This window comes from Thermochaetoides thermophila (assembly GCF_000221225.1).
Source record: "Thermochaetoides thermophila DSM 1495 unplaced genomic scaffold scf7180000011816, whole genome shotgun sequence".
Classification (NCBI taxonomy): domain Eukaryota; kingdom Fungi; phylum Ascomycota; class Sordariomycetes; order Sordariales; family Chaetomiaceae; genus Thermochaetoides; species Thermochaetoides thermophila.
The window spans coordinates 1,917,079-1,934,199 of NW_006383032.1; the positions used below are offsets into that span (position 1 = coordinate 1,917,079).

General features: G+C 54.0%; 3 protein-coding genes across 3 annotated transcripts; 1 reads left to right on the forward strand and 2 right to left on the reverse strand.

The window, feature by feature from the left end:
* Positions 1-897: 897 nt before the first annotated feature.
* On the forward strand, positions 898-2,420 carry CTHT_0026130 (mitochondrial 54S ribosomal protein mL46; the record flags this gene model as incomplete). Its single annotated transcript, XM_006693009.1, has 3 exons — positions 898-1,015; positions 1,318-2,057; positions 2,112-2,420. The coding sequence occupies 3 exons, from the start codon at positions 898-900 to the stop codon at positions 2,418-2,420; spliced, it is 1,167 nt and encodes a 388-aa protein (XP_006693072.1).
* Positions 2,421-2,969: 549 nt separating this feature from the next.
* On the reverse strand, positions 2,970-5,070 carry CTHT_0026140 (putative iron transporter protein; the record flags this gene model as incomplete). Its single annotated transcript, XM_006693010.1, has 3 exons — positions 2,970-4,525; positions 4,597-4,727; positions 4,823-5,070. The coding sequence occupies 3 exons, from the start codon at positions 5,068-5,070 to the stop codon at positions 2,970-2,972; spliced, it is 1,935 nt and encodes a 644-aa protein (XP_006693073.1).
* A 2,383-nt stretch (positions 5,071-7,453) lies between these two features.
* On the reverse strand, positions 7,454-11,205 carry CTHT_0026150 (von willebrand factor (vWF) type A domain-containing protein; the record flags this gene model as incomplete). Its single annotated transcript, XM_006693011.1, has 3 exons — positions 7,454-8,693; positions 8,748-10,761; positions 10,974-11,205. The coding sequence occupies 3 exons, from the start codon at positions 11,203-11,205 to the stop codon at positions 7,454-7,456; spliced, it is 3,486 nt and encodes a 1,161-aa protein (XP_006693074.1).
* Positions 11,206-17,121: the final 5,916 nt, after the last annotated feature.

Below are 17,121 nucleotides of genomic sequence, written 5' to 3' on the forward strand. Positions count from 1 at the left end.
GTTCAAGGTTGGTCTCGAGGCACATCCAACAAAGCCAACACAAAACAATGGGCTTGTTCTGCCAAGTCCAGCGACAATGGTCATGCCGTCGTTGCGAAACAGTAACATTGTCGACAAGCCTGAAAAGCAAGGTGCATCGAGCTTTAAGTGGTTCAATGTTCCCGGCACCAGCTCACACTCAGACAGAGGGACTGTCCAACTCATTTTCACCTATCATCCACAAGCATTTTTACCAGATTCAATTGGATCAGCGAGCCACAGATTTTCGAACAGGACCCTAGGATTCGGCTGCCGAAGTGTGTGAAGAATGAACTGTCCATCTCGATCATCCGCTAAAAGGTGCGCAGGTTCATGTCGAAACAGACCTGGCTACTGTAGCCACTGGTGACCATACACAGGGCACGTATGGATGCATCTAGAGTCCTCTTGTCCTTCCTGCTGAGTGGGAGTGGCCCAAGAGGGAGCATTCTGAAAAGGAGGGCTAAAGGGGCGAGACTCAAGAAAACGAGCCGAAAGGACCAAAAACAGCGAGAGGGTCCAGACAAATCGAATGTCAGGGGAGACGTAGACAAGGAGTAGATGCACAACACAAAAACGCAATAATCAAACGTAACATCTCAAAGTTCCAAGATCCATTACATTCAAAAGTGAAACTGTACTCTACTGGAAGTGCTGTGAACTCGGTCCAAAAGCGAAGTAATGTTTGCGGGATCTATCTAACAGGGCCCGGTAGAAAATGCCTTTCGGCGCAGGCTCCGCTAGCGAATCAGCCGCTGGTCACTCTGGGCACCTGTAATGATCACGACGTGATGGGTGCTGCATGTCCTGATGATAAGGTATAGTGCCGTAAAGAAGAAGAACAAGGTCAAAAATTGTCGAGCAACTCCAAGTTAAAAAATGCGATCCGATGAGTGGTCCGTGCACTGGGACCTACTAATCCAGAACTGGAAGGCGGTGGGAGCACAATCCAGTCCCCAGTCCTCAGACCCGTTGATGGACCTGACGCCCAGCAAGGGTGGGTCCGCAGTGCGCAGTGCCGCGATGGAAAAAGTTCACGGCTTCAGCGACTGGCGACGTTTGGGTCTCCGTCGGCCGACCGTTTCCACTACCGCCACGACACCCCCTCCTTTTTGTCGCCAAATAAGTCCCTGCAGCTTCAATTGTCAGGGAGCTGCCGTATTACCATGATGTCGGCGCCGGGTAGAGGGTCGGCCCTGCTGAGGAGTATGCGCCAATTCCCCCGCCAAATGCTATCACCAAGACCAGGCAAGACGTGAAGACAAAACTGAACACTGACACCTCTTCCCTCCATTCTAGGCTCCCAGCTCCTCTGCTCCCAGTGCGCTCGCTCCTCTAGGACAATACCCAGGTTACCACTCTCGAGTGCGAACACCGCCTGGAGATACTATGCCTCCGAAGCAACCAACCCCTCCCCCTCCGAGCCATCATCTTCCACAACGACCCCTCCCCCGCCGCCGGTGACATCCAACCTCCCCAAGTCTCCCAACCCGTACCGCATCAAATCCGGCGTGATCCTATCCCGCCCCCCGATCCTGACCCGTGACCCAACCCCCTTCGAGTCAGCCTTCTACCTCTACCAAAAGCGTCTCAACGAGCGCCTGACAGCCCCCTTCCGCCGCGAATTCTACTACAAGCCGGATTCCGCCGCTGACCTGGACTTCCGTATCAAGCTGAAGGAGCGTCATGGTGTGCCGGCTAAGGATATCGGGCGGTATAACCCGCGCGGGCGCATGGCGTGGAACGATGAGGTCATGATTGGGTCGACGACTTCGTCGTGGGAGTATATGTACGAGAGATTGTTGAAGGATGCGGAGGTGCGGGTTAGTGAAGATGGTGAGCCTATTCCGGAGGAAGAGCGCGTGCCTGTGGAGAGGCCGATGCCGAGGCGTACCGAGGCCGATGAGAAGAATGATGTAAGGAGGCTGGATCGCGCGTTGGATAAGACGCTTTACCTGGTGGTGAAGAAGGGTGAGGGGGAGAATGCCGTGTGGGGGTTCCCTGAGGGGCCAGTATTGACTGAGGAAGCGCTGCACGAGGTAGGCCACAATCCCTTACTAAAGGAACGATGTTGTACTGACTCTCTTTCCCAGACCGCAGCCCGTGTCCTCGCTGAATCCGCCGGCATCAACATGAACACCTGGATCGTCGGCCGGGTCCCGATCGCGCACCACGTCATCAAGCCTGAGTTCGAGCCCGCGGACGCTAACGGCGAGCAGAGGCTAGTCAAGCGCGGCGAGAAGATTTTCTTTCTCAAGGGCCGCATCATGGCCGGGCAGGCGGACCTGACGGACAACAAGCATGGCCTGACCGACTTTCAATGGCTGACTCGCGACGAGCTGCGCAAGGTGTTGCCGTACGAGTATTGGTGGAGCGTGCGCAACTCGTTTGATCTGAGGTAGATGGGGTGATGATAGAAAAGAGAGGGGGGTCGTCTTCTGTACACTGTGTTCTTATATACGGCAACAGAGAAAAAAAGATGCATCGCACAAACTGACAAGACTAGACCAAGCGAGGCGCAACAGCGAGCGAGCGAAGATGCCCTTTGTAAGGGTTGCAAATCTCGTGGGTTTTTTTTTCTGTTTCTGTACTGTAATCTAAAAGTGTATACTACTACTTCCTATGTATGTCGCGTTTTCACTTGATGACCAGATACCTATCTTGTTTGATATGGGTTGCTTACACGTCGGAACCTGCTATGTCTCCAACATTAGGTAGGTAGGAGAATGGGAAATGAATGCCAGTATGATATCTTGTATTGATATATAACCCAACGATGCAGACAACGATGATCCGATAAACTGCCAGGTAACAACCAAACAAAGGGGGTATCATCAGCTATCCCGCTCGTAAGCCAGCACTGCAATGCCGCAAGCAACTCAACCTTGACCAAGACAAACCCTTTATGCAATATGCATGCAGGCAAACATCACCTTTCTATATGTCATATCTCATACTCTTCCCAACAACAACAACCTTTTCACCCTCAACATCAGTCCCCCTCCCCCACGAACTTTTTTCCTCCCCACGCCATCCCCTCCCAAAACATACTCTCCCACACTCCCCGCTGACCCCAACACAAGCACACATGCCGCAAGCGCAACCCTCAATAGAACCGTAACGACCTCTTGATACGCCCGAGCAATCGCCTCCCTCTCGGGACTGCCCCACTCATAACTACATGCCACCACGACGCTGCTATATATCTTTTGCACATCTTCTTTTGCAGTGTCGGGCAGGTATTTGTACAGTTTAAGCGGGATGAGCTTGCCCCAGATTGCCCCAGAGAGCGCGGCACCCACGGCAACGCCTACTTGGGCCATGGTGAGGAATGTGGCTGTTGCAACGCCGACGTATTGTTGTTGTTGGGCATGGGAACTTTGTGAGGGCATCCGGTCAGAGTTGGCAAAGACGCTGCTGGCTGCGGCCTGAACGATCAGCTGCGTAGAGACGTGCATGAGACCAGCACCAGCGCCCAGCCCCGTCTGCGCGAGGGAGAGTGTCATGATGGATGCGTCGCGGGTACGCGTATGGACTAGGATGATGACCGAAACTGTGTAGAGGACCGCGCCAAAGATGATAAAAGGTCTTGGCCGGGGCTCGCCAAGACGGCGGATGATGAGGGATGCAACCAGCGCGGCGATGGTCGAGGCAAAGGAGAAAATTTGGGTAATTGGGCCAGCGATGGAGACGGGTAGGTTGAGGGCCACCAGGAGGTAGGAGTAGAGGTAGGGTTGGACGGCGATGTAGAAGACGGCGAACCAGGAGAAGGCGAGGAAGCAGCCTGCGCAGAAAGTTCGGGATTTGAGTAAGGGGAAGGGGAGGAGGGGGTGAGGAGCGAGATTTGGGCGGGACTCCCAGAGCGGGAAGAGGATGAGCAGGATGAGTCCCATGACGATCATGGCAACGAGAAGGGGGTCGTGCCATCCTGATTGCGAGTGCGAGACGAGGGTGAGGGGGATGAGGATCAGGGCCAGGCCGCCTGAAAGCAGAAGGGTGCCTCCGATATCAAGGTCGTCGAAGAGGCGCTTGGCCACTGCCCGAGCAGACTCCTCGTCATCTTGGGAGTTAGGATGCCGCTTCTTCGGAAGTAACCCTAACTTCTGCGCCTTCCTGGTGTTGAGAAACAGACTGAGAGCCAAGGGCATGAAGGCAACAGGCAGAATGAATGCCCATATCGCGTATCCCCAGCGCCAGCTCGCATGCGCAAGAATCGCAGCAGCAATGGCAGGGCCAATCCAGACAGTCACCAAAAAGGGACTGTCAGGGATGCTAGAGAGAAGACCTCGATTCAGGAAGCTGCTCGTATCGGCGATGAAGACCTGCTGCAGGATCTGAAGGCCTGTCGAGCCGGCCGAGTAAAAGATCTGCGCTGAGGCATACGTCTGGACGTTGTGCGACAAGGCCATCTGGACATAACCCAGCACGCAGAGGATGATGGAGATACAGAATGCCTCCAAACGGCCAAATACATCGGCAACTTTGGCCATGGGGGGCTTGATAACGGCTTCCATACAGTTAGCGGCAGCATGCACAAGCACAACAGGCACCGCGAGAGCGAGGGAGCAGGTGACCTACCGTTCACGACGCCTTGCACGACATAGACAGTCGACAGCAGCGAGTGGTTATGAAAAGAGCTCACAGCAAAGGCGGCCAGCGAGTATGTAACTTGACCCTCAAGCGAGAGGGTGAAAGCCATGAAGAAGATACTGCAGGGGAACAATTAGCCATCGTTCCAACGCGTGTCTCTCATCTTCCGTTCCCCCTCCCTTCTAAAGAGTGTACAAGGAACAGGGGGCCAAACCTAAGGTAAGCAACAGCAAGACCCCATTGAGACCAAGCCCGGGAGAGTGCATCTATGCGCCTCACGCCGTCTTGGACATTGGACCTCGCATCACTCAGGCCTCCATCATTCTCCCTGGGGCCTCGCGCGGAGGAATATGCCACGGCGCCATACTCGCTGCAGTCACTGTTGTCATCGCCGTCGCCATTTCGTCCGCCCGCGAATATAAGCGGCTCCCGGGCGTCATCGTCGTGGCCGGCGGCCCTCATGGTCCGGAGCCGAGTCAAAGTCAAACCAGCGTTGCGTGTTGTCGTCGTAGTGTGGTGAAGGCTAAGGCTGAGGCAGGCATCCGCGGTCGATGGGGTTCAGGGGGCTCTCTGGTAATGGTATAGTGACGAGCAGAGCGCAGGAGACTTCGATGTTCTCATAAACCTCTAAACCGGCATTGCAAAATGGCGCGTGGCGGAAGGAATGGGGCAGTCAGGTCGAGTTGATGGGGTTGTCGCCAGCGAGGCCTAGGCCGACGCGCTGTTTTTGGATCGCTGACCCTCTGGATCACAAACAGGATGAGATGTTCCCAAGTACTTCAGGTTTTTGTGTTCAAAGGTTGGTCGAGCCACGGGTTGAACTCAGAAGAAGTGATTCAAAAAAAATAACCCGGAAGTAAAAGTAAGGCAGAAGAAACCCAGGACATAAGTTCTCCCCTCCACGCGTAAGCAATGTTTGACTCAATGCCCCAGCCTGCTCAGCTGAGCCCCTTTCGAGCGTATTTGGAACTCTGTGTTCACCCCGCGCTGACGGCAGGCTGGCAGACTGGACTGGACGCTGACAACAGCAGAGTTGTCCAGGCAGGAAAATGCAGGTTTCGGAGGACACAAGAAGAGGCAAGTAGCGAGACGGGACCCCTCACAAATGGCTGCCCAGGGCCTTAAAGGTCTCATGTGTCTCAGAATCCAGGGATCACTAACCACCGACTGGTGACAGCTGTAATGAGCACACACAATGGTGACTGCGGAGAGTAAGAACCAAAGAAACAGAACCTAATGTATGCCTCGGAGAGACTCGTCTCCCTGTTCTTGTGCATCAAATTGATCGAGATGGTAAAAGTTATAAACACACCTGCCTAACTCGATTACTCCATCCCCCCAACCTGGAATCCCCATTCCCATCCCCAACCCTCCATCAGCGTGGTGCCCCTCCCGCGCACTCACGCACTCGAAGTCCCTCGGGCATCCGAACACAACACCGAGCCCCATCTGGGGGGCATCCGCCATGCGCCATCTCATGTTTGCCCGCAAATCTCATGCCTGCGCAGGGACAAGACCCACAATTCTGGGTCTTGTGCTCAACTCTGATTGGACACAGATTATCTAAAGCATCTGATAAAACCTTTTTCTCGTTTCGGAGCGGGGATCCTGGCTTTCTTTCTGCTGGTTTCCACGCACGCTCATGAATGGCGGGAGCCTGGGAGCTCGCTTCGATTTCCACAGAAAGATATCGGCTTGGCTGCCGGAGATCTGCTGTGGCTGATGACGTCCCTAGGATTTACCTGCCTAACCCTTCATGATTTTCGAGAGGATGCCAAGATGATTGCAATCCCTAGAACATATTCTCCAGATCTAGTTTCGATGTTGATGGCACAATGCAACCAGCGTCACCCTGCTGTGCACAGGATATAGTCCAGCTGCATACATCTGACCGCATGATCTTTGATGCCGATCTCCGACACCTGCCGGTACCGGGACCCTTGGATAATTGGTTCGTCCCAGCCTTCCATTATTAGCGGGCGGGCCGCTCCGCCAATTCTGTTGGGCTTGGTGCTCCAAAGCGTGATCCAGAGCCCCATACAAGACTGGGACAATATCACTACCTGACAACCTGGAAGTCATGAAACGTCATTGTTCATTCATCACGAGAACCATATCTACTCCGTAACAGGTGATCATATCCTGTTCTTGACCACACTCTGGAAACTTGGAGCCCTGGGACAGAACCATCCTCCATTCAGGCCCTTCAGCCAAATCGCCTTAGATGACTTTGAGCCATCAACCATTCACATCAGGGAAATTAAAGTTATTGGACATCCAGTGGTACAATTATTCAACAGAGAAGCTAATGAAGCTGCTGGTAGGTGACCAAAAAAATACATGTTACAGGAGCCCCAATACAATGGTATCATCTTCCCACCAAAGCAAAGTCCTTCAAAATCAACAGCGAGAAAGATAAACACAACGAAGCTGCCGACAGCCCCCAAGGCCCGGTAAACGAGTCAAGTGGGTTGGCAGGGGAAAAGACCATATCCAACAAAAACTTCCAGACAGCTCAGATAGCGCAAAACCAGCGCCGTCCTAGGGTTAATCGGGTATAATATATAGCTTTTCCTCCTCATTCCCTCCAATATCCCTCACATATTCCTGTCCATCCGACCATCATTCCTTCCCATCCCGATATTCCTTCCTCAATGACTTTGTTGAATGATATGGGGTTTATACATCCGATCGTCATGACCATGACCTGTCTGTTATCGTCCATCTACCGTAGCATTGCGCTCATAAGCGGGTTGCGCCAATTCTTCATGTCGTCGACCATTGATCATGACAGGTAGGCAGCACACACACACTGTCTTCCACGTTGCCAGGGAGCTGCTCAAATTCAAGCCTCCTCCATAATCCCCCCCTCGCCACCGCCTTCCTCTCTCCACTCCCGACTCTTCTCTGTCAACTTCTTAATTCCACTAACCCGCGAAGCCCACAAACTTTCGATCGGCGTACGGAACGTAAACGCCCGTTGAGAGCTGATGACCCCAATGGCCTGCAGCACCTGCTTGCGCGAGTCACGCCCAAACACAGCCGGGTGGTTGATCCATTCGAGAGCCGACTCCAGTTCTGCATCGAGTGCGGCAACCGTGTTGGGATCGATACCCGCAGCCGTGCCGAGGCCGAGACCGTCGTTGGATCGGCTGCGGGGGAGCGTCGGGTTCGGGAAGCCAGGCGCTGAAGTGGTGGTTGCGGATGTCGGCGAGGGCGTGTTCTTGCGGTCAGGTGTCCCGGCCAGGGTCGGAGATCCTTCGTTGTTCGGGTGTGGCGTTGATGGCTGGGACTTGTTCGTCGGCAATGGCGGTACAGGGGGCAAGCCGCCCTTGCCAAGACCCTTCAGGATGGACCGCGTTTCATTCAGCAGTGTGTGTGCGCGGTCGTGTTGGCCACGGCTGACCAGCGTCAATGCCCGCGTAAGCATATCTGATGTCAACAGCTCCATCCGACGCTGCACAATGTGCGGGTGAGGTGGTATTGGAGGCGAGTTGCCCCACAGCGACTGCTTCTTGGAGTTGTTCGAGGGAGCCGGGAGCATAGTAATGGCCAGCAAGCTCGGCCGGGTATGCTGCGTCGTGCCGTCCCGTAGAATGTCTCCCCAGATCAGTTCGGCCTGGATCAGGGGCACCTCCTCGACAGAGGTAACCCGTTGCTCATCCTGGTCCATGGGACCGCCCAGAGCCTCCAATCCAGAAACAATGTTGTCCCATGGATCCTGGGGTAGCTGATCTTGCGAGGTTGTGTCGGGCATAATAACGAGTTGCACAAGGATATCTCGCTTGTCTCCAAAGCGGAGATCTCCAAGGGATGCTTCCGCATCGCGGCCCGTGGCACGTTTAGTAATTTGCAGCGCACCGCTGATCTTGTGGAACTTGGCAGGTGATCCCTCGGGCAATTTAAGCTTCAACTTAGCGTTCTGGTGTGACAATGTCTGCATGGCGCCGAGACAGCCAGCCAAGCATTCACGAAGCATCATCCAATCCTTGACGTAGGTGTAAGAAGCCTTCGTCCTTGTCGACAGCTCGATCATCGTATCCGGCTTGTGGGTCATCCCCAGGCCAAACGAGTGAATCGTAATCCTGTACTATTGTTAGCACTTGCTACTGAGGGGGGAAGTTGGGGAGGGGACATACTTGGCTGCTTCGGCTCGTGACACTACAAAGTCAACACTATCAGCATCAGACGTCGAGGCGTCGCTGATCAGCATAATGGTGGCGATCGGGTTGTTGTACTTGCGGCCCATCAGCAGATCCATGGCCACGTTGGCGCCTTCCACGACATCCGCACGATGGCTCTTCTGGCCGACCGGCTTGAGCGAGTTGAGGATGTTAGACCACCCAGGCCATGCCTTGGTCGTCATGCCTACGATCGGGACACCACCACCCGATGATCCAAAAGTTACCAAGCCCATACGATCGCGTTCGCCCAGAGCGCTAACCAAGAACCGCAGTGCATCACGAACAATGTTGATCTTGACGCCCTGCATAGAAGCCGAGATAGGGACCACCACGACAACATCAACGGGCACGTGGATAGAGTGCATGAGCGGGGAATTCCTAGTGAAGTTGGTGTACTCCGTTGGCGCAGTCGTGACCGACTTGGCGCCACCCCAAGACGAAGCGACCGATGAGACACGCTGTGGGCGGCCCGAGCCGGGCGTCCGCTGCCAATCGTCCTCGTCTGTCTCGGAAAACTCTCCCCGATCGTAGTCTGGACTGCGAACGGGCGGGGTATCGACCGCATTGAGGTCAAGAAGCGCTTGTTGCCAAAGCTTGAGCTGATTACGGTTCTCGAAACGCAGATGGAACTGCGGAAGCTCGGCAACCGACAGACTGAGAGTGAGAATGTTTTCGTCGATATTGCCCGTCTCAGTCACCTCGTTGAGGTGCTTCTTGATCAGGATGGAACCCTTAAGCGTGCAACGGGCATTCCGGCGGTTGCTTCCATCGTCTCCCCATTGTCCCTGACCATGGTGATGATTCTTCTTCTCCTTGACGCAAATAAGCATCTCAGCGAACAGATAGCATTCCAGCTCCTGCCACGAGATTTTGTCCTTGCCCACACGGAGAGTACCATAGAGGCGAAGCTTGCCGAACCTGTTGAAATCCAGCCCGTGCCAGTTGTCGACACGGTTCCGCAGGTTTTCAGTGACCTCTGCCAGCACTTCAGGTGACTCATAGGGATAGAAGCGTGGCGCACTCCGCACGGGGGATGGTGCCCGAACAGAGCCGTCAGGCCGGGGTGGCGCCAGGGGAGCTCCGCCTGGCAGATCTTCGGGGTCAGGACGCCACTTGTTGTCCGGCACCTCGACCGTGATGAGACAGGTTAGCATCTGTTGCTGGCGGGATCTGTTGATGGTTGGGAACTCGGAACGGACAGTAACCGTTGGCGGAGGAATGGGGTTCCGAGTGAAGGCCCGTGGGCTGGCCAACGACGTCTCCATGGCCTGGACGTCGTAGTCGTGGCGCCTGGGCGGCCCGCTCTGCATAGTCTCGGGATACCCGCCCGAGGATGCCACACCAGTAGCTTCGCTGTCACTCCTATTGTGACCGCGACCAGAGTTGTAGCGATGATCCGCAGACAGATGCTCACGGCTGTCGCGACTCATGCTCCGACCGGGACCCCCAACGCCCGACCGAAGTGATGGCTCGTCCCAGTGAGGTGTTGGGGTAGGTGTGGCCTGTGACCTGGTGTCGTTCACAGACACAGAGCGCACCATGTTGCTGATTTTCTCTGGTTGATGCTCAGCCCCTGCTCGCCAATGGAATTTGCTCAGCATGTTTCCCTTACCAATATCTAAAACATTGCCGCCTCGGCTGGTATCAAGATGTAGCGGCGCATTACAGGTTGGGCAATACTGCCCATCGAATTCACGGATAAACTCATAGAAGCATGCCTCGTGGGCGACATGTGTGCAGGAAAACTGTAATATTCTCTCGCCACGCAGCGTATGTTCAAGGGGCTCCTCGCAGACAGCGCACTCAGCGCCAACGAAAGTGCGCTCGCGGCGCCCGCGACTCCTATCGGTGTTCATTGTATCGCGTACTGATGCAGATCGAGAATTGGTATCGCGAGATGTGCTAGAGGTTATAGAAGCAGAAGACTGATAAGGTGGAGCGGGTAGAGTTCCTGTAGCAACAGAAAAGCCTGGATGGCAAAAGAAGTGATTGTTAGCTCGGAAGATAGGTAGGACACAGGCGCCACGAAATGAATGCAAAACTGTTGGCAGGGAGAAAAAGTAAAGTTACAGGAAAACAACAAACATAGGGAAATATGAGTAACCAGGGTCAAGTTGACTGAAAAATTCCATCATCTTGGGAACATGAGCGCAGGCAGGACGGAAGAACGACGTCACTTACTCTTCTCTGGGTACGTCGGGGTGTCGTAACCGGTCGAAGCGGGAGTATTCGGCTGGTAATCGATGTCAGAAACTCCCCAGGGGCTGGGCGCTGTAGAGCGAGCCTTGGGAGAAAGCGGGTTGAGAAATGATAAGTCAGACAGGAGAGATCGAGGAACGTCGCGGTGTTTCCGAGGCTGGTCCTGCGAATGAGCCTCAGTCCTGCTGTGGAATCTATGGGATCTGCTGAACATGTGGGGGCTGGAGATGTTTGTGTAGAAAGCTGGTCCAAAGTTAGGATGGTATGTCGTGGCTCATGGCACAACGCAAGCAGAGACAGACAGACAAGCACAGACGCACAGGCACATGCGCTGGTGCTGGCACTGGCGCAGACGCAATGCGGCTATTGCGAGACAGGCCTGTGGTGTATCTGCCGACGATGGGCCAAAACTCGTGGTATTAGAAGGCCGGGGGATCTGCTGTCCGTTGGCCCGCGGGAATGCAACAGGGCTTAGGGACGATGGTCACCGTTCCCGTCCCAGAGAGGAGTGCCGCCACAAGCTCTGAGGTCCTAATAAGCCCTTCCTGTTGCAAGGAATGTCCAAAAGGGGCCGTGTTTCAGACGTCGTATCAGCAATGCTCAAATTCCAAGCAGACGGAATGGGGCATGGCTGGACTGCGGCGTGCGAATAAGAAATCGAAAAGTCGGAGTGGCAAGACGAGCTAAGTCTGGAGCTCGGGGCCGGACTCGCCAACTATTCCCGTCCTTTTTTGCCCAAGCAAGTTTGCGGCTTGCAGTCGAGAGTTCGGATGAAAGCTGCACGATTGAACCGGTGGCTTAATCCGTCTGTTTCCCCGATCCTGTTTGGGGTATCCTCTATTCAGGTACCGCACAGATCCTCCAATCGTGGGCCGAAAAATTCAGGGTAAAAAGGGGGAAGCGACTCTTCGGGTGCTGGACCGACCGTTTCGGCTCCGTGGGCGGCTACAAGAATGAGACTAGAAGTCTTTATTTTTTTTTCGGTGCTTCAGTGTAACTTAGCAAAATCGCCGCTCCTTCGGGCAGTTCACGGGATAAAATTCAAGCTCTTCCAGTCGAGACACGCACACACACACACACACACACAGTGCAGAACTGTCACAGGCGACCAGGATGAGACTCGCAAACACGTGCGTTCGGCGGCTGACGATCTTCGGATGTTTCAATGGATTCCAATTGCGGGTTTGAAGCTCAATGGAGGTCGATTGCAGTTCCCAGTGTCATGGACGTGGGATCACTGGATGCTTCTCGGGTGGGATCTGCTGTGGTTCTGCTTGCTGGGATCCGTCCAGACTGGATGCGCAGAATGCGTGATGCGATGCGATGTAAACGGTGGGTAAGCCGGGGGCGTTGCGTCGTCGGCTGTCGGACTGTGATACGGAAGTGGCTAGCACGCCCTCGACCGATTTCAGTTCCAGGTGTCTGGATCGAGATCGCAGGTTGGAGCGGTGGTTGAATTGAAACAAAACTTCCCCTAGAAACTGGGGGCCATGGGAGATTTTATTCAAGACGGGCAGCTGCAAAGAAGCGCGTTCCTGTGGCATCACGCAACTGTGGGGGGAGGACCTCAAAGTGAGGTGAGCCGGGACCGCAATAGCTAAGAAGCAGCATGCAGTGGGCACGGCAGGCAAGGGTCCGCCCTGGAGAGCGGGTGGAACCAGGCCTCCCCTCGCCCAGTGGCTGGTCGCGCCCCGAAAAGGGGATAAGGTACTGGACCTGTCCCTGCCGCAGCTCCAGCTTCCTTTCTGTTGGTGAGGTGGGGTTTTCTGCACTACAGCAGCCTGCATGGTGAGCAGGCCATCCGAAGGCGACCAGTGAACCCGTCCTATCGCTCATCATGTTCTCCAGCGACATCAACCGTCGTGTTGCCCAGTCTCACGAGGAATTCTGCAGCCGTTGATGAAAACATTTTGCCTGTGTTTGAGCAATCACTTTGCACAGCTTTCTGCCCAGATCTATCATTTACACTTCCAGGCTATAACCAACGGCAGCGCGGGCTGACCCAGGGGTAGCCATATTGCAAGGCTGAAGACGGAGGTCAGCTCAGGGGCATCAGATCTCAGGGGCCAGGTCAAAAGCCTGCAAATGGCCAAGTCTTCTGGGATAGGGGAACCTTGCCAACTAAGACACCACTGTCGGAACCCCGGGAGCAACACAAAGTCTCCAGGCTCGTGGTCCTGCAATGCCCAAGCACCTTGCCAGGAACCCTGCGCCAAGATGCACGACAAGCAGCTGGACTGCATCCCAGTCATCAAATCTCCAACCCCGTGGCGTGAATATGCATCTCCTGCTGCAGGTTGACTGCGTCGATGACGACGTCCACAACGCTCGTCGACGAAGGCCAATGACAGGCAGCCCTAACAGACCCCTCAGCACCTGCGCCTCTTGTGTAGCGTATGCACTGTTGGTAGCGTCCTGTATAGTGAGGTTTGTACGGTCAAGCGGACCGGCACGAAACCGGACTCATCATGAGAAGGATACGTGAAAGCACACTTCATACACACGTTATACTGTAAGCGTTTAGTGTTAACTCCAGTAGAGTAGTTCAGACATGCAATTGAGCTCAACCTATGTACATGCACAGGTATGCGAATATCTCAAGAGGGGCATCGGCAATGACGGATCACCACTTGCTAGCCAACAACAAGACCAGATCAAATGGGGTTAGGGTCCGGGAGATTCCAGCACGTGGCAGGGACAAGAACTTGGTGGAATGGAGCTTCTCGATGCCAAGCGTGGGCTTCCATAAGATTCCCCCTTTCCAATTTGGCAGGAAGGCAAAAAAGCGTCCCCACGCTGTGGTTTTGCCATCTGTGATTCAGCTCTTACGGCCAGTCCTGTGCTCATCAAACCCAAAATCACCATCAGGAACAGCCCGTGGAACGGAGGTTTCCGCGATTGCGATTGCGATGGGTGACCGATCGACATGGCAACACCCTTGCTACGACTCCAGCGAAGTTTGCCATGTGCTTAGCGCACTAGCCACTGGCACGAACCCTGCTGCTGGTCCTCTGTTACTGTTGCTGCTGCCGTGGTTCAGCACCCGAGACCGACCTTGCCCACCAGTGGCCCAGCACATGCATTAACGGCATGGGCGGCGTGCGGCAAACCGCAAGTCATCGTTCTCAAGGGTCGCGTCAATTCGAGCGGTTTCGCTCAACGGTCGATGGACGCGACGCCTGTCCGCCTGGCTTTGTTCCACTGTCTTCGCCAACTGGCCTGTCGGTGCTGTTCCAGATGGCCATTCTCACCGGCTATTTCTCACATCAAGAGCTCGAATTCGGAGCAACGTGCTCACAAAAGGCCCCAGTTGCCGCGCCGTCTGTGCGTAATGCCAATAGACACTCCTCTTTTGGCAAAGTTTTGATCTCGATGTGGACCGCGTGATGCAACCAAAGACCGGCAAGACACAGACGGCGACCACTGCAATCGGCCGAACGCTCGAGCAGCGATTCCCTGGCACTGTGGCCCTAGCCGTTGTAGGCTTTGGGGAACTGTCTTGCCTGTGCAGACGGCTGCGGCCAGCATCTTTGCTTGTTCTGTCGATCGCCTGAAGATCGCGATGCATCTATCGGGTTTCTGCAAACAATTGCGGAAGCTCCAGCGAAGAACGCGCCAAAAAGCATTTCTCATGGGGTCAACGTCAGTGATGGTGGTCATTTGTGAACACAGTGTGTGCTGATCGCCGTTACTCCCAATGTAGCGGTCAACTCGAAATCAAAGACCGCTCAAATATCCTGGAAGCGTCTGTCATGATGACCTCCAGCCATCAATGGCAGAATCCGCCGGATTATACGGTCAACAAAACTGTGGATAACCTCTGTAACATGATTTGCTCGCCAGCCCAGTGATCCAGCCGGCGGTGCTCACAGCGAACTGCAGGAACCCCGCAGAATGGATCCTTCGATACAGATTAGTGTACAAGGATCTGAGCAACAACACCAGAACTTCACTACGAACTATCCTTTTCCCACCTCACCGGAAGCCGAAGTGGATGGGTTCCACATGTCCAACTCACGTCGACGGGCATGCGGGACTCGGCGGGGGCTGTCATGGTCCTCAACAAAGGCGACCGCCCACAAAAACTACACCGCGAGGTCTCTACGGCTGCCTAAGGCCGTTTCTACACGCATTTGTGAAGATAGGCAGTCCAGATGACTGCCAACCATGTGCCGCGGGGTCATTTGGCCTCTAGCATTCAGCAAAAAAGGCAGGAGCCTTAATAAGAACCTCCTATGAACATGTACTCTGCATCTTGTCAATATACTAAGTACACTGGGCACGCTGCTGGACCGTGGCCGACTGCCGTGCCGCCGCCACTTTTGCCGCCATCATGCATCCGCTGGCCAGAAGCTACGACGGCGGGGGAAAGATGAGCACAGTTACATGGCGTAGTGAATGGCGACTCCAACCAGGTCCCATACGCTACCTACGCTAATCCGTATTAACAGATACACTCCGAGATGACCACCATCGCTGCTTACGCAGACTTGTTTGGTCACGAGTCTGTGTCAACATTTGCTTGTTTGGATGGACAGTGAAGTTGGGCCGTCCATTCAAGGTATCTGACAAGATATTTCCATAATCTGCTGGGAGATTGGTCGAGTCAGGGAGAGTCAGTAGCGGTCTGCCTGTATCCTCCACCGTAAGACGAAGATCAGAGAATTTGTACGGGCTTTACACAACTGCATTTTACCATCAAACCATCAACATCACACAAAACCGAACTGTCATTAACGAAATGAACAATGGACTGGCCTTGATGAAATTCGTTGAAGTTAGGTAAGTCACGCACCTTAATTAGAAGACTATCCGGTCCGATCTCTCTGTCCATTGACGAATGCTACCTTCTACCCATGGTATCTAACTACTAAGTCCAACTTGATATTTCACGGCTCAATATAACTCAGGACCTTAGAGCCATTAGTCTAAGCGACCTGCGAGCATCTAAAACAACCACTAAGGTCGCAGCATCGGACTCGGGATGTAACTGTTTAGAATTGGCAACCTTCTCACCAAAAGGCCGGCGGCGGGGTTCAACAGCACGAATGACACCATTTCTGGGATTCGCTGTTGCAGTGCAGTCAGCCCGGCCACTACGTAACAGGACGTTCTGTTCGACACCAAGGCAACGTTGTACAGCCGCTAGGGAGCTCTGCGGGAACGAAATCTCTTTGCACTGTCTGTGCGCTCTGACACTGCGCTAGCCTAGCCCAAAGCCTAGAGGGAGCCAGGGCTTTGATGGAAAGGTCGGGGGGTTCTGACCAGGGTCGTGACCAGGATCCGGCCAGGGCGCGGAGGTGTTGTAGCGATGATCTCCAAGACCAAGCCCAGACGGGCACTGACATTCCCGACGACAACCTTCCCCCGCACTTCATGTTTGCCCGTCCCATCTTGCTTCCCGTCCGTTTCAGTGCTTGGGATGATTCATAAGTTTCAAGATTTGATTTGTTTCATTCATCCGCCAGTGACCGGAACAGGCAGTTTGTTTAAAACAAGAAGAAGCAAGCCGCCATTTTGAGGCTCAAACTTGGGTGATACACGTGGCTTAGTATGGGGTTTGTGTACCCATTCCTTAACTTGCATCCAACCGTTTAAATTATCCTGTAGTCAAGAAGGATTGAAAGAACCAAGACAAAAGCAGAAACTTGCTTGCTTAAAACTCCTCTTGTGTGCTGTCATCATAGCTTGTTGAGCAACATCCGTGTATCTCTACTGTACCGTTGCCCCATGTACCTAGGCCTGCTACGTACAGCTGCTCAACAACCACGAACCACCAAAAGAGTCCACCACATTTGGTTGACATGCGCATTCCAACACTACAGGCCTTTCACCACAAAACCATGCTCACTTCATGATTTTTCACATTTCTAGAAGCGTGCATTTCATAATAATCTCCTTCGCTGCACAAATAGGAAACTCCATCATGAACATGACCAATGGGTAGGGAGAAATAAAAGTTTCCACCGGCGAATCTTCCGGATGCGTTGAAAAGCATACACATGTTGGGTAGGCTCATTCGTGCGCTTTGGGCTCTTTTTGACAACTTTACATCTCGGAGGATGAAGTTGGAGAACCAGAAGGGAATAGTAAACTGTAAACCCTCTCCTGCTCGAGCACTGACATCTCT